Genomic DNA, 13,943 nt, shown 5'->3' with positions numbered 1-13,943 from the left:
AGGGAGAAATAACTTTCAAATGTCTTTGAAGTGAGATTAAATCTCACATGTACCTAGATTGGTTTGTTTTACTTGGATGTAGTCTGCTCAGTTTTTCATCTTGTGTTATGGTTAATTGTATGAAGTTATGCTTCCCACTAAACTATGAACCCTTGAAAATAGTGATATCTCTTTCTTTTCATGACACCATCTCACACTCTACCCTCCATCCCTTTCTTTCACCTTCATACCTCTGCACAGGCATAGTGCCTGAAAATGGTAAGCAGTGGTGGATGGTGATGTTATGAATCTGTCATCTAATTGAGGACCTTGAAGAGGAGGCACAGTCCAAAAGAAATAACTGTGTGGATGAATTTGGCTATTTTCTTTAGAAAACAAAGAGCCAGGGTGGGCGGGGTGGCTCACGCCTGTAATCCCAGCACTTTGGGAGGCTGAGATGGGCAGATCATGAGGTCAGGAGATCGAGCCCATCCTGGCTAACGTGGTGAAGCCCTGTCTCTACTAAAAATACAAAAAAATTAGCTGGGCGTGGTGGCGGGCGCCTGTAGTCCTAGCTACTCGGGAGGCTGAGGCGGGAGAATGGTGTGAACCTGGGAGGCGGAGCTTCTAGTGAGCCAAGATCGCGTCACTGCACTGCAGCCTGGGCGACAGAGTGGGACTCTGTCTCAAAAAAAACAAAACAAGCCAAAAAAAATTAAAAAAAAAAAAAAAAAAACTAAAGAGCCAGAAGTTCTCTGTTCCCCTAAAAACCAAATATAATAGAAGGTCAGGTTGAAACACGAATTATAACCAGGAGGCCTGAGGCTTAGTGAGAGAGTTGATCAAACTAGCCCCTTGATTAGATCAAATTTTCCAGCTGAATGGGGTTCGGTACTAGACACTAGGAGGCAGATGTTGGTTTTATTCCAGATGGAATTTTAAAGCTTACCCACGTCCAGAGAGGACATTGGATAACAGAATAAAAACTTTAAGCAAATGCATAATTAGGCACCATTGAAGCATATTTCTACAGAAGGCAGATTTACATGAAGCTGGGAGATGTTACCATGCCCTGTTCTCTCTCCTTATTGGGCTCTGAGACCCATCATGGGTTTGGACAATGGGGGAATTTAGACATTTCTTCCTATAGAGTCCATGGCTAGTGTTTGATTTACATCTAGAGACCAACAAAACAGAGATGTGTGCCCAGGAGACCTGTGTACTTAACAGCATTTAACAGTTGCGAAGAGCACCTTTTATGACTTTCCCGTGGAACGAAAATATCTCAAAATGGCCCAATTCATCCAGGCCATTCAGTGGAAGCTTAGTAAACAGAGGAACCACTTCCTCGAAGGCCCAGACTTGTCTTCACTCCAGATGACCCTCCCTGATATAAACTGTATTTAAACACCAGAACTTACTAAGTGCTAGGGGCTGACACAGACCCCTGGCCTACTGCAGACAGCTTATTAATGCCCAGCGGTGCTTGATGTTGGCTTCCTATGGCTACAGTTTCAAACCTAGTATGAGACAGATTATTTTTCCCTCCTGTGATAATGCATTATTTATTCCTAAAGGGCCTTTTCTTTTCTCTGATAGACAAGTGTGTCGCAGGGCATTCCCTCGTTTAGATGGTAGGAAGGGGAGGGAGGCACGGTCAGTTTCACACCCTAAAATATCCCCGGCTCTCTTGCTTATCAGTTTTCACAATTTGTATTATTTCATTGATATATGTGTTCACTCAATTGTGGGTATCCCCCACTAGAATACAGTGGTGTTGCATGCTGGCCCTACTTTTCATTGCTGCATCCCAGCTGTAACATTTGTTAGCACAATGCCTAATAAATGGGCGATGTCCAATAAATTTTTGGTGAATTCACGGATGAGTGAGTGGTTGGATTCTGATATAATTGAGACTGATTTGTGACTCAGTGGTGAACTTAATATAGAACTTCCTTTTTTTTTTTTGAGATGGAGTTTTTGTTCTTGTCGCCCAGGCTGGAGTGCAATGGCGCGATCTTGGCTCACGGCAACCTCCACCTCCCAGGTTCAAGCGATTCTCCTGCCTCAACCTCCCGAGTAGCTGGGATTACAGGCATGCACCACCACGCCTGGCTAATTTTGTATTTTTAGTAGAGATGGGGTTTCTCCATGTTGGTCAGGCTGGTCTTGAACTCCCAACCTCAGGTGATCCACCTGCCTCGGCCTCCCAAAGTGCTGCGATTACAGGCATGAGCCACCACACCTGGCCAGAACTTCTGTTCTAACTAGAGATACAAGTGGTCAGGGTGAACTTTATGCTTTGAGAATAAAACCACAGAACACTTAATTCAACCCACCACCTTAGATTGATGCTGTCCTCTTAGCTAGATTTCCTCATTGGGAAAGACTGAAAGCTAAAGGTTGAGAACTCATAGCAGTAACTGTGATTCCCATAGTTACCTGCCTCATTTGAAGGAAAAGGCTCCCAGTGTTCTGTGTTACTAACTTGCTACAAGCATGGGCTATTCTCAGGTCATTCTGATGTGGAAGCTGCTTTATGCAGTGAAAAGAAGTCCACTCTTGAGACCAGAAGACAACCATGTGGGTCCTAGTTTTGGCACTCTGCTGCTGTGTGTCATTGGGCAAGTATGCAGCCTCTCTGAATCTCCCTTCTTCTGTGAATGAGATTCCTATAACCTGCCTCACAGGCTATGGGAGGATTATATGATGTCGTGGATGTGAAAATCCTTTATAAAATAGACAGTGTACACAAGAGACAAAAGAATGATCAGAGTGATGGTTTCTTAAGTGACTGCAGGGACACACACAGGCTGTTTTCTAACTCTGTTGTGTCCCCCAGGGCCCATAGGTCTCATCTGAGTGAGGGGAATCTGGCGGTGTGTTTCAAGAGGCCTCAGTATTCTAGGGTCTTTGAGGAATCGTGCAGGCACTTGGAGGTGTCCTGTTTCTTCTCCCTTGATATGTGGGCCTCAAATAGGTTAGCCCAAGATTGTATCATTTAAACGTTGGAGGCAGATTGTAACTACGTATAAAATAATTACCAAAATACATATTTTGAGTGTTTTGAAAGGGGTTGAAACCATTTCTTATCATCTAAAACAAACTGTAAATAAAGAAGATTTTATTTTCAGTTGCACCTGCTGGTAGGTGGTTCTGTCTAGTGAGAACTGTTGAAACTGATTGGTTCAAGAATGCTTCATGGGAAATTGAATAATGCACACCTAACATTGTCTCGAGGTCCTACTTGGGCCTGTTGAGAAGGGTCTATGGAAATGAAGGGGTTCTTTTTATTTGAAATAGAAAAGGTACCATTTACCCCATAATATTTAACCACCCATCTCCTCCTCCTCACATTTACAATTACAGAGCCCCAGTTGCAAGTTGAGGTTTCTTAATTTTTTTTTTCTTTGATTGCTGCCTTTAGCCCCTTGGTGAACTCTGCTGGCAGCCTCGTGGGTATTTTTCAAAAGAAGCCTCCTGCTTGATTGTATTAAATTCTGCTAGCACCTTTGCCACGCCCTGTCCCCTACACATTCAAACAACAGAGTTTTCCCATAACCCTGTTGAGAAATGTTCATGAGGACCTCAGAACTTGTTCTGTCTTCCAAATTTCAAGGAAATACTAGACTTACTTGGATGTAGTAAATGACATGGTTTCCCCAAATTAATCATTTGCCAGATCTTGCATCTGTTATTTTGTAAAATCTTAATTTATGTACAAAAATAAAATTAAAGGAAAAAATAAAACAAGACCATAGTGTGCAGCTCAGGATATTACAAGCTGTTTGTTTTTATTCCCTCAAGTCAATAATGTACATAGCTAGCATTTTAACTGTGGAATATGTTAGTTTTCATATGATTTGATCAATATCCCATTTTCTTGACCTAAGTGAATAAAAATAAACAGCTTGCAACATATACAGTTTCAGATTTTGGTTTTGTTTTGGTGGTTAGAGAAGCTGGCATAAAACTATAGCCTGAGATGACTATAAATTCCACAACCAATTTGATCATTTAATTTAATCTGTGTAGTAATTTTATTTATTTTTTAAATTGGCAACACATCACATGGATCAAAAATCAGAAGATACAAAAGCATGTTTGGTGAAAAGACTCTTTTTACCTCTATACCCGGTTCCCCATTTCCACATGCCTCAGGCAATCAATGTGAATGTTGATTCATCTAAACTGTTAAACTAAGATGTAGTTAAGCTAAAACCTGATTTTATTTTGATGCTCTATCAAATGACATAAAGGAACAGGGTATGAGTATGAGACCCTGACGAATCCACATGGATATCCAGGGAGGTATCTTAAATGAAATGCACTTAGGATGACAAAACACACATCCAAAAGTAGAATTCCATTTTTATTGTAAAGAAAAGTGCTGAAAGCAAGATCTCACTATGAAACCATAAATCACCCCATATACTCTTTTGGACTTCTCTGTTTCTGGGTTTCCAGAACAGACTGTTCTCTTCTGACTGTTGCATATGTATTGAAGCCTGGCACTGTGAATCTCTTACGATGTAAGATTGAATTTCCCATTGCCATTTTTTCAGATAACAGCCCGCCGTCAATGGAAACATATTTATGATGAATTAGGCGGTAATCCTGGGAGCACCAGTGCTGCCACTTGTACCCGCAGACATTATGAAAGGTAAGAAATCATTTCATGGAATTGCTTAGTTAAAAGTGTGTTAATTGAAAGGAGCTTCTGGTCAAGGATAAGACCAAGGAAGTCTAAAAGACCTTTTGGGAAACTGAAAATTTCCCTCTGGCATTTTACTTTGCATACCGCCTTGTGATTTTTAGGGAACATGGCTTTCTCTGGTTACCGGGGCTAAAATTAGATGTTCTTTTAGTTTGGTTCTATCATGTGACCACCTGCCTGACAATGCCTTTTTTTTTCCCCCACAAGCATAGATTACTCAGTATGTTCTCTTTAGGCTCATTTAACATGAGAATCTTTAGCTTCTGAAAAATCTGCAATGCTACTCTGAGGTTGACATCGAAAAGTAAGCACTTCTCCTAATATTAGCATTGAAAAGTAAGGATTTCTTACAGTAAGAGAAATGGCCCCAGATCAAATCTGTTGTTTTATTTCATCCTGGTGTTTTTCTTCTACGGAATCTTCTTACCAAGCTCTGTGTGGCTTGGTTTTCTAATAATTTCAGCCTATTTCAGAAAGATGATGATGATGCAAACAAGAAGTAATGCAAAATTAGCCTACTATGTTGCATCCACAGAAGTCGATTTCCGCTTTGCATTAGGACTCCGTTATTCACACCGTTAAAGACCAGTTAGCAGATTAATGCATTATCCCTCTATGCTTCAAGCCCATACTTAATTTGTTTAGGTCATTACCAACTTCTTTATAACTGGCACTTCCCTTTGGGTCTTATACATACATTCTCAGGCAGTACCATTTAACTCATCGATTTTTAGTCTTTTTTTTTTTTTTTTTTCAAATTCAATTGTACCTTTATCTGTATTGCATTTAACTCAGCTTTAGTATGGCCGTTCAACGAGAATGTTTTTGTAATAATAAATTGAATTGGGTTTAGTACACCATGAAAAATTGCCACAAAGTATTCCCAAAGGATTGCCTTACTTGGCAGGGTTGTAATGCAGAAGGATTTTTAAAAATTGATAATAGATGTTGAAATTATTACTCTTTATAGCACTGTTTTTCAATACAACACATCAATTTTTAAAATATGTTATTTCTGTCAGTGTTTAATACAAAAACTCACCCATTCCCACTGTATGTAAAAGGTACACCACTGATGTCCTAATACAAAGTAGGACTGATATCTCAGGTGAGTGTTCCAAAGATAATATCTGAGGAACCACAGGCTACTTGTTTTTGACTTATGAGTCAAGGAGTCAAGGCTTCATTCAGAACTTTTTTATTTTGAGACGCGGTCTTACTCTGCCGCCAGGCTGCAGTACAGTGGCATGATCTCGGCTCACTGCAACCTCTGCCTCCCGGGTTCAAGCAATTCTCCTGCCTCAGCCTCCAGAGTAACTGGGACTACAGGCACGTGCTACCACGCCCAGCTAATTTTTGTATTTTTAGTAGAGATGGGGTTTCACTATGTTGGTGAGGATGGTCTCAATCTATTGACCTCATGATCCGCCCACTTCGGCCCCCCAAAGTGCTGGGATTACAGGCATGGGCCACCTCGCCCTGGCCAGAACATTTTTATTAGAAACTCCGTCCCTGTCTTCAAATAGATTCTGTTCTGAGAGTGAACATCCCTTTCCTTTATATGCAAATGCCCTCAACACCCGAACCATCAAACTTAAAGGAGCACATAGCAATTAAAGCTTGAAAAAGGATTGTATCTCAGCTGTTAGCTCATCTAAAGAATGAAAACATCAATCAAATTAATTACAAAGTATCGCATGGTTTAAAAAAAAAAAAAAAGATAAGGTTTGGCATGGAGAGAAGGATTGAACCCATAGTTGTGTGTGTGTGTGTGTGTGTGTGTGTGTGTGTGTGTGTAGTTGAGCAGTTATGTGAATAAAAGTAGGATTCTTTGGAAGATTGTGTACTTTTGATTATTTACTTCTTGCTGGAGTAGGAGATTCCTGAAAGCTTTCAATCACATTAGAAAATTTTAGTAGAGATACCACAAACTTTAGCAATTAAGAAACATGACTAAAGATGTCTTAAACTTTTTGAAGAGTGCTGTCACTTTTCCAAATCCAGAATTTGTTTGGTCAGTGTATCAGTCAGGATGCAGTAAGGAAAATGGAAACCACACTGGATATTCAACAGAGACTTCACCATAGGCAGTTGCTTAAACAGGGGTTGGTGTGAGGCACTGAGTTAACACAGGGGCAATGACTGTAGGTTCTCTAGGGTGAGAGAATAGAGAGGAGAGGGTGGTTGTCACCACCCAGAAGTTTGGAGAATGTGCCTCAGAGCTGGGGTTCGGGTCCCTGGTAAGAAGGAGTCACCCAGCCAGCACTGGTGCTTCAGGAGCTCAGAGGAGGAGCACTGCAGAGCTGGGCTGAAACCTGAGGAGGTGCTGCTCCCTGGCTGCTGCCAGACCTCAGAGGACACGCGCTGAAACTGTTGGGGGACTGTTGAAACTAGAGGCTACAACCCACTGCTGCTGTGAAGGCATTGTTGAGTTGACACTGATATGAACAAGTGAAACTGAAAGGAGATTTCCTTTCTCTCCCTGCCTCCCAGGACCCGCTGTTTGCAGAACAGTAACAGGAAGATAGATGACAAAAGGGATGTATAATTTACAGAATTCCATTCCTAGCATCAGCAAGCAGAGTACAGAAGGGTGAATTTGGAGTTGAGAGACAATAGGCCATCCGCCAAGTGGGAACCCCATAAGCAGAGCCCGTTTTATATGTGGAGACACCAAAAATGGCAGTGTGGATCCTCCAACCACGTTGTTGGAGCATAGCTGTCCCAGGGTGATTAGCAAGGTCCTTTGCCTTTCCTTGGTATTTCCTTTTTGCCATCTAGACTCCTCTCACGTCCTTGTGATCAGATGCAATCACTAACTACCAAAATTTGAAGATCATTGATTTTATTTACAATAGTGCCTCTCCCACTCTTGAATCAATCATTCTCCAAAAGGAATCACCCATAATCCTATGTGTTGTGATAGGGAGAAAAGGCTAGGATTACCATTCTAGATGTCTTCTTTTTAATTGGTTCTATCAAAGAAAGGCAGAGGACATGCACATATGTCCAAGAAGAGACTGAAGCTCTGGGCTAAAACTTCATGATTATGGTGGATTTCATTCATTCTTGCTAGTCACAGGTTGCATGAACAGATAAAACAGAGATGACTGGATTGGTGAAGGAGCACTGTTTTCAAGAAGGGCCAATGAGTTGAGAATGGTCAGGACTTTGTGGGCAAATATCTAGTCTGGAAATGCCCTTGGAATTTTGTAAAGCCTTCCAAACCAAATCAGGATGATGAGAGCTCTTCCTACTAGGCTGTGGGTTCTTCTGTTCTCTCATTCCTTTCACTCTGATAAAGAGAACTGCTCCTTTTCCTATTTCCCTGCCACCAGCTTTGCTTTCCTAGAAGATGAAGAAGTGAGTGATCTACTATGCATTATCCACTGATTTATTTTTCATGCACTGTGGTTCATGTTTCCAGTAAACGTTTTCATTTTACAACAAGAAAAATGTAGCCAGTTCCTCAGTAAAATGTTACTTGTATATTAGTTGAGCACTTTTGGTTTATTAATGAGTGCAATAATGAAAGTGTGGGTTGTTGAAAAGAATCAATGGGTGTTTTTATTTAAGGCAAAGCAGAAATGGTACAATGCTCGTGAATACATCATTGTCGCTGAAGGCCTGACTCGTACAAACTTGCCTCTGATTGGTTTAAATCAAATAGGTCCAAGCACTTCATAAAAATGTCTTTGTCAGCCTGGTTTTGCTTCCAAACCTATTCATCTCTGTCAGTTTTTAATATTAGTACCAGGCTCCTGGCCATAGTCCATTAGTACTGTACTTAATTGCTCGTGTTATAGATGATTACCAATATAAAAAGCATTAATGTTTTCCCATCGCAAGGCTGTTGCTATGTAGATGTCTCCAACTAAGCAAAGCTTATGAAATATGGTTATTCTGGACATTTCTTGCTCAGGATTTATAGATAAAGTTACTGTAGCTTTTGATGCAAAGAAAAATACCCACCTCATTCTTTCTAAGTGGAACATTTTCTTTCTTGTCTAACTAAAAGTAACCAGTTCACTTTATTTTTATCAGTAAAGGAACAAAAAGGAAAATGGCTACTTTTATGGAATTTTCTTAGCTTGATTTTCTGGAATAGTAAGTCACTTTAAAGGCTTTGTTTTCACATGCAGATTTCCCTTTTTAAAAAATGTTTTTAAAGTACACGCAGGGGGAACAAAATTTTTACTCAGAATGCTAGATTACTGGTTTTAATTTTCCTGAATAAATTACATGGTCTGTTTCTGTGGAGCACATGAAGTTGTTTTTAGGGATTTTAAAAAGGAGCATTAAAGCAAAAGTACTTTGTGATGTGCATTTTTGAGTATTTAGAAAATCAAAATCATAAACAAATGTATTTGTTTGTGAAGGAAATTATCAATTACTCTTCATCTTCTTGCATACATAATGCCTAATGTCAAATCCAACCTTTTGCTTTTGCCATAAGCATTCCTTGGACAAGATTGTCACCCTGCATGGCTGAGGCAGCTTTCTTTGCAGGGACTTAAGGTGAGCTGTACCCAAGCCAGATGTACTTGGGCAGATATTGAGTGATAGCTGGAGCCTCTGCCTTTTTTCTCTGAAGGTATACGGCAGAGTGTGGGAGGCTTCATGTTTTGAATAAGAAAAGCATGTGCTTTAAGTTAAGGACCAAAAATATATCAGGTTCTAAGGAACCCACCTAATCATACCATGGCTAAAAGTCGGGGAAGGAGAGGTGAGTTACAGTTCTGTGCACATCAAGGACATGATTCCATGTATTCTTGCTCATTTGGACACCCTTGGAGTTAATAAATACACAATTCAGAAAGTCAAAGGCAACATCTCAGAATTGTATATTTAAGAGGACCCCTAGCAACTCCCTAGACCAGTGCTACTCAAATGAGATTTTCTAACTTGTCCATGAACTGTTTGCTACTAGTCCATAACAAGCTAAGCACAGCAATTGCAAATAAGCATTGATAGACTTACACTGAAATATGCCAGAATAACATTATGTCCGTTGAAGCTAATAAAAAATTGAGGCTTGTGTTTTGTATGCCTCCTTTTGAATTTCATTTTCTAGTAATTCATTTTTATGGTTGTTTACAAAAGCATCAGTCAGCATCAGATGGGAAATTCAGAAAACTAGTCCTTCACCCAGGTCAGTGGAGAAGCTCTGCTCCTACGTCTTGGCCACAAACTCAGATGCTTATGGAGGCAGGTAGCGTAGATGAGTGTAGGGGCCATGGCTGGAAAGTGTGAAACTGGCATGTACAGCCCGGGCCAAAAAGCCCAAAGGGGCCAGCCCACACTGTTGCTGTAGGTAGATGCCATCTGTGTGCTTCCTGACCTTCCATGTTTTCAAGATATTTTTAAATGTGAAATAACCTAGCTTATAAGCATTGGCTCCTATATTTTAAAAAATATTTTATATAAGCTAAATCAAACATGCCCGGGGCAAAATATGGATGCCAAGTTCCACGAAGACTGAACTGTGCTTGACACTAGGCTATCCAGCCTCTGATTCAGCGCCCTGCAGTGGGAGGGCCTGGAGGAAGCGTCAGGGTTCAAGGCGCTCTTACTCTGCTCTACACACTCTTCCATGTGCTGAGCAAAACGCCCTCTGTGGCTTCCCATTGACCCTGCCTTGCCTTCGGAGGCTCCCTCATGTCTTCTCCCTTTGCTCTGATCAGCTTCCAGGAGCTTGTCAAAGCTCCTCTTTCACTTCAGGTCTTCCTGTTCCATTCAACCAAGCCTCAGAATGCCAGTAATGGACCTTCACCAGCTCGGCTTGCTCTCATGCAGGCACCTCCAGTTTGTGTCACTCAGAATACCCAAAGCTACTCCAGATGTGGCATGTAGTACTTCTCAGGATGTGGGCAGTGTCAGTCTATCAACACAGCCTAAGATTACATTTGAAATGGGCAAAAAGCCCTCTCCTATTGGCCTGTTGCTTTTTCTTAGATAGGATAGATTTGCCATTTGATTTACTTCTTTTTCATTTACTGCTGCCCTCAAAACCCAATCGGTGTTTTTTGGACATCTGCTATGTGCAGAGCACTCTCAGGGGTAATGAGAACATGTAAAGCAAAGAGTTGAGAATTGGCTGGCAAACAATGAGGAGGTACCCTTGTCACACATTCACAGCGGAGATTGCTAAAGGAACAGGATGCTGCTTCCCGTGAGCCCAGGTTCAGCCTCAGAATCTTTCTCAGTATGGCATCCCGAGGGAGCCACCACAACTCATTAGAACTGGAAGATGCCGTGATCCTTGGTTTATCCAGCCTATCACAAGATCTGACTCAAAGGCTGTACACACATGGAAGAGAGTTATATCTATGTCTGTAGACTGGGCATGGTGGCTCATGCCTATAATCCTGCACTTTGGGAGGCTGAGGCAGGCAGATGACTTGAGACCCAGGAGTTTGAGACCAGCCTGGCCAACACGGTAAAACCCTGTCTCTACCGAAAAATACAGCAATTAGCTGGGGCTGGTGGCGCATGCCTGTAATCCTGGCTACTCAGATGTCTGAGGCACGAGAATCACAGGATGGCTGAACATGGGATGCGGAGGTGGCAGTGAGCCGAGATCACGCCACTGCACTCCAGGCTAGGCTACAGAGCGAGACTCTGTCTCAGAAAAATAAAAAAACTACACCTATAAAAACTAGTTATGTAATTAAAAAAAATAAGTTCAACAGGGATCAAAGAAGGAAGAGAGAATTTTCAACTGAAATGAGCAAAGTCCCCCCCTGGAAAATGTGTATAAAAAGATAGGGAATGAGATGGTAAAAGGGGCTGTCAGGAAAGTCCTAAGGCTGAATTTCCAAGTTACATACCCCAAAGGCAGGTAGTGCAGTTTATCCTCTTAGTCTCTATGAACTATTATCCTAAGGCGCAGTGGGTAGACTCTGCCCATCCTCATCTGTGGTAAGGTTACCCAGTCAATGGACTTGCATTTCCTTTCCCAACACGGTCTTTCTCATGGCAGTCCTGACCTGTGGCCCCTATTGGGCTTACCTCTGCAACACGGCCACCCTGCCACTCTCATCTCCCTAAACCCACAGAAGGCATCCTAGCCCTTATCAACAACCAGAAGCCCAGGAAACTGAAAACAAGTTGCCCAGAGTTAGGTTGACTGAAGTTGTACAGCTTCTCCTCCATCTACACCCCACCAAGCTTGTTCTCACAGGGCTCTGAATCAGGTCAGTGCAAACACCCTACACCCAGAGTAGCTGCTGCTTGTCATCTGTAAAGAATTTCTCTCCCAAGGACAGTCAGGTAATTTCATACACAAGAGCCTCATACTCTGTATCACTCAGCATGCCTAAAATGCTCTGATAACTTTCCAATGCCTGGATATTTCAAGAAACTTTTAAAAAGGAAAACAAAACTCTAGCCAGACCCTGGAGTAGAAAAACTGGTTTCTATTTTAAAAAAATAAACAACAGCCTTTGAAAAAAATCTCTACTTAAAAATTCTTAAATTTGCCTCTAAATGCAAGTTGTAATTAATAGAAGTTAGAGTTTACACTGTTGAGTGTAAAAACACCCTCAGGCACAAACTAATCAAGTGTGTATGTCATGCTGTAAACTACAGCGAGTTCTTTGTTTGACCCCGCCCCCCCCCAAAAAAGCTTGCCAAACAGCAGTTTTTCTTTGTTGAGCTCCTTTATTGTCTCATTTTTGTTTTTATCCTACTTCCTCCATCCCACCCTTTGAACCTAACTATAGTATTTAAGAAACCTTGCAAGTTCCATGTTTTATTGATAGTTTTCATCAAGCGTGAATTTAAATTTGAGAATAGATTAGGTGTCTTAGCCCTTTTCTTTTTGATAAATAGCAAAAGGTTTCTACTTAGGATTTTCTGTCCTCAGGGTTTTATCATTAAGATTAAATAACTGTACTCTCAAGCATGCCACTGCACAAACATCATTTCAATTATGTGAGTAACAGATGCCTTCACAAAGAAACTATTGAAAATTCAGAAAGCATGTTTCCAAAAAAGAAAAGGGAAAAAAAGTATCATATGACGGAAGAATGTAATTGTTTACCATTAAAGTATATTCTTAACTCTTGCACTGAAACCCTCTTGGAACATTTTGTTTTTGTGTAAGTTACTACAAAGTTTCACCAAAATAATAAATGTTGTGGGAGAATTGTTGAACATTTCAGAAGTTCTGGAACCAGTAGGATCTAACATGCATGGGGCTTAAATGCAATAGTTGTTTGCCTGTTTTTACATTTTGACACTGCCTTCCATCATTTGTGGGGTGCACATCCCATTGAAAACACTGCCATGTTGGCTGGGCCTAGTGGCTTACCCTGTAATCCCAGCACTTTGGGAGGCCGAGGTGGGCAGATTGCTTGTACCTAGGAGTTTGAAACCAGCCTGGGCAACATGGTGATACACTATCTCTACTAAAAATAGAAAAAAATAGCCAGGTGCGGTGATGCACACCTGTAGTCCCATCTATACAGGAGGTTGAGGTGGGAAGATCATCTGAGTCCGGGAAGTCAAGGCTGCAGTAAGCCGTGATTGCATGAGACTCTGTCTCAAAACAAAACAGTATTGGGTTTATTATTCTTGAAATAAGGTTCATCTGCCCTTGAAATGGGTCCATACAACTCAATTCTGAAGTCACTGGGTTTTTTTCATTGAGAAGAGTAATTGCTGCAATCGTTGCTGGCTGGCATTGTAGTGGGCGAGGCACCATGCATGGTCTGTGTTCACTGTTACAAGCATGCATTTTAATCGCTGGGAACATAACATCAGCCTTCCTTAAGCCCATTCCAACTTTCTTCAATGTGGTTGTCATTTGAAAGGCATAGGAATAACACCAGTCTAGACACTCTAACATGTGGCATGGAGACATTATAGAAAGCCCCAAAGGAGCTTTATTAGGGAGACCATGGGAAGCTTGGGCTTGGTAGGACTAAGTCCTAGAGGGTGGAATTCATGGAGGATATGATTCTCGAATTTCTTTTACCATCCAATATTAAGTTGGGCATGATCCAACAAGTATCACTACCTTCTGAAGAGCTATGGCATGGTTATTGTAGCATATTGTAAGAGTAGTTGCCCAGTGCCCAAGCCATAGGGCTTCTTCTGATGTAGGAGGTTGAACCTTTGTGGAATGGCCACATATGTATTTTATAGGCCTGTTGCCCCTGAGAAAAGGAGAATGCTCCCTCCATTTTCTCAGGCGACTCCTTAGGAGCTAGGAATTCACTTAACCCACGCAGGAGTGATCTTT

General features: G+C 41.4%; 1 protein-coding gene across 2 annotated transcripts in view; it reads left to right on the top strand.

Moving 5' to 3' along the window:
• The window catches only part of ARID5B (AT-rich interaction domain 5B), a 192,379-nt gene that overhangs the window by 160,267 nt on the left and 18,169 nt on the right, over positions 1-13,943 (top strand). For both annotated transcript variants that reach the window (XM_025396594.1, XM_025396595.1), the window contains one exon: positions 4,545-4,642. In XM_025396594.1, the coding sequence (XP_025252379.1) occupies positions 4,545-4,642 (98 nt within the window). The remainder of the gene's footprint in view (positions 1-4,544; positions 4,643-13,943) is intronic.

Source organism: Theropithecus gelada, chromosome 9, assembly GCF_003255815.1.
Source record: "Theropithecus gelada isolate Dixy chromosome 9, Tgel_1.0, whole genome shotgun sequence".
Lineage (NCBI taxonomy): Eukaryota > Metazoa > Chordata > Mammalia > Primates > Cercopithecidae > Theropithecus > Theropithecus gelada.
The sequence above is the reverse complement of the archived record's forward strand: the minus strand, read 5'-3'. Positions and strand labels throughout refer to the sequence as shown.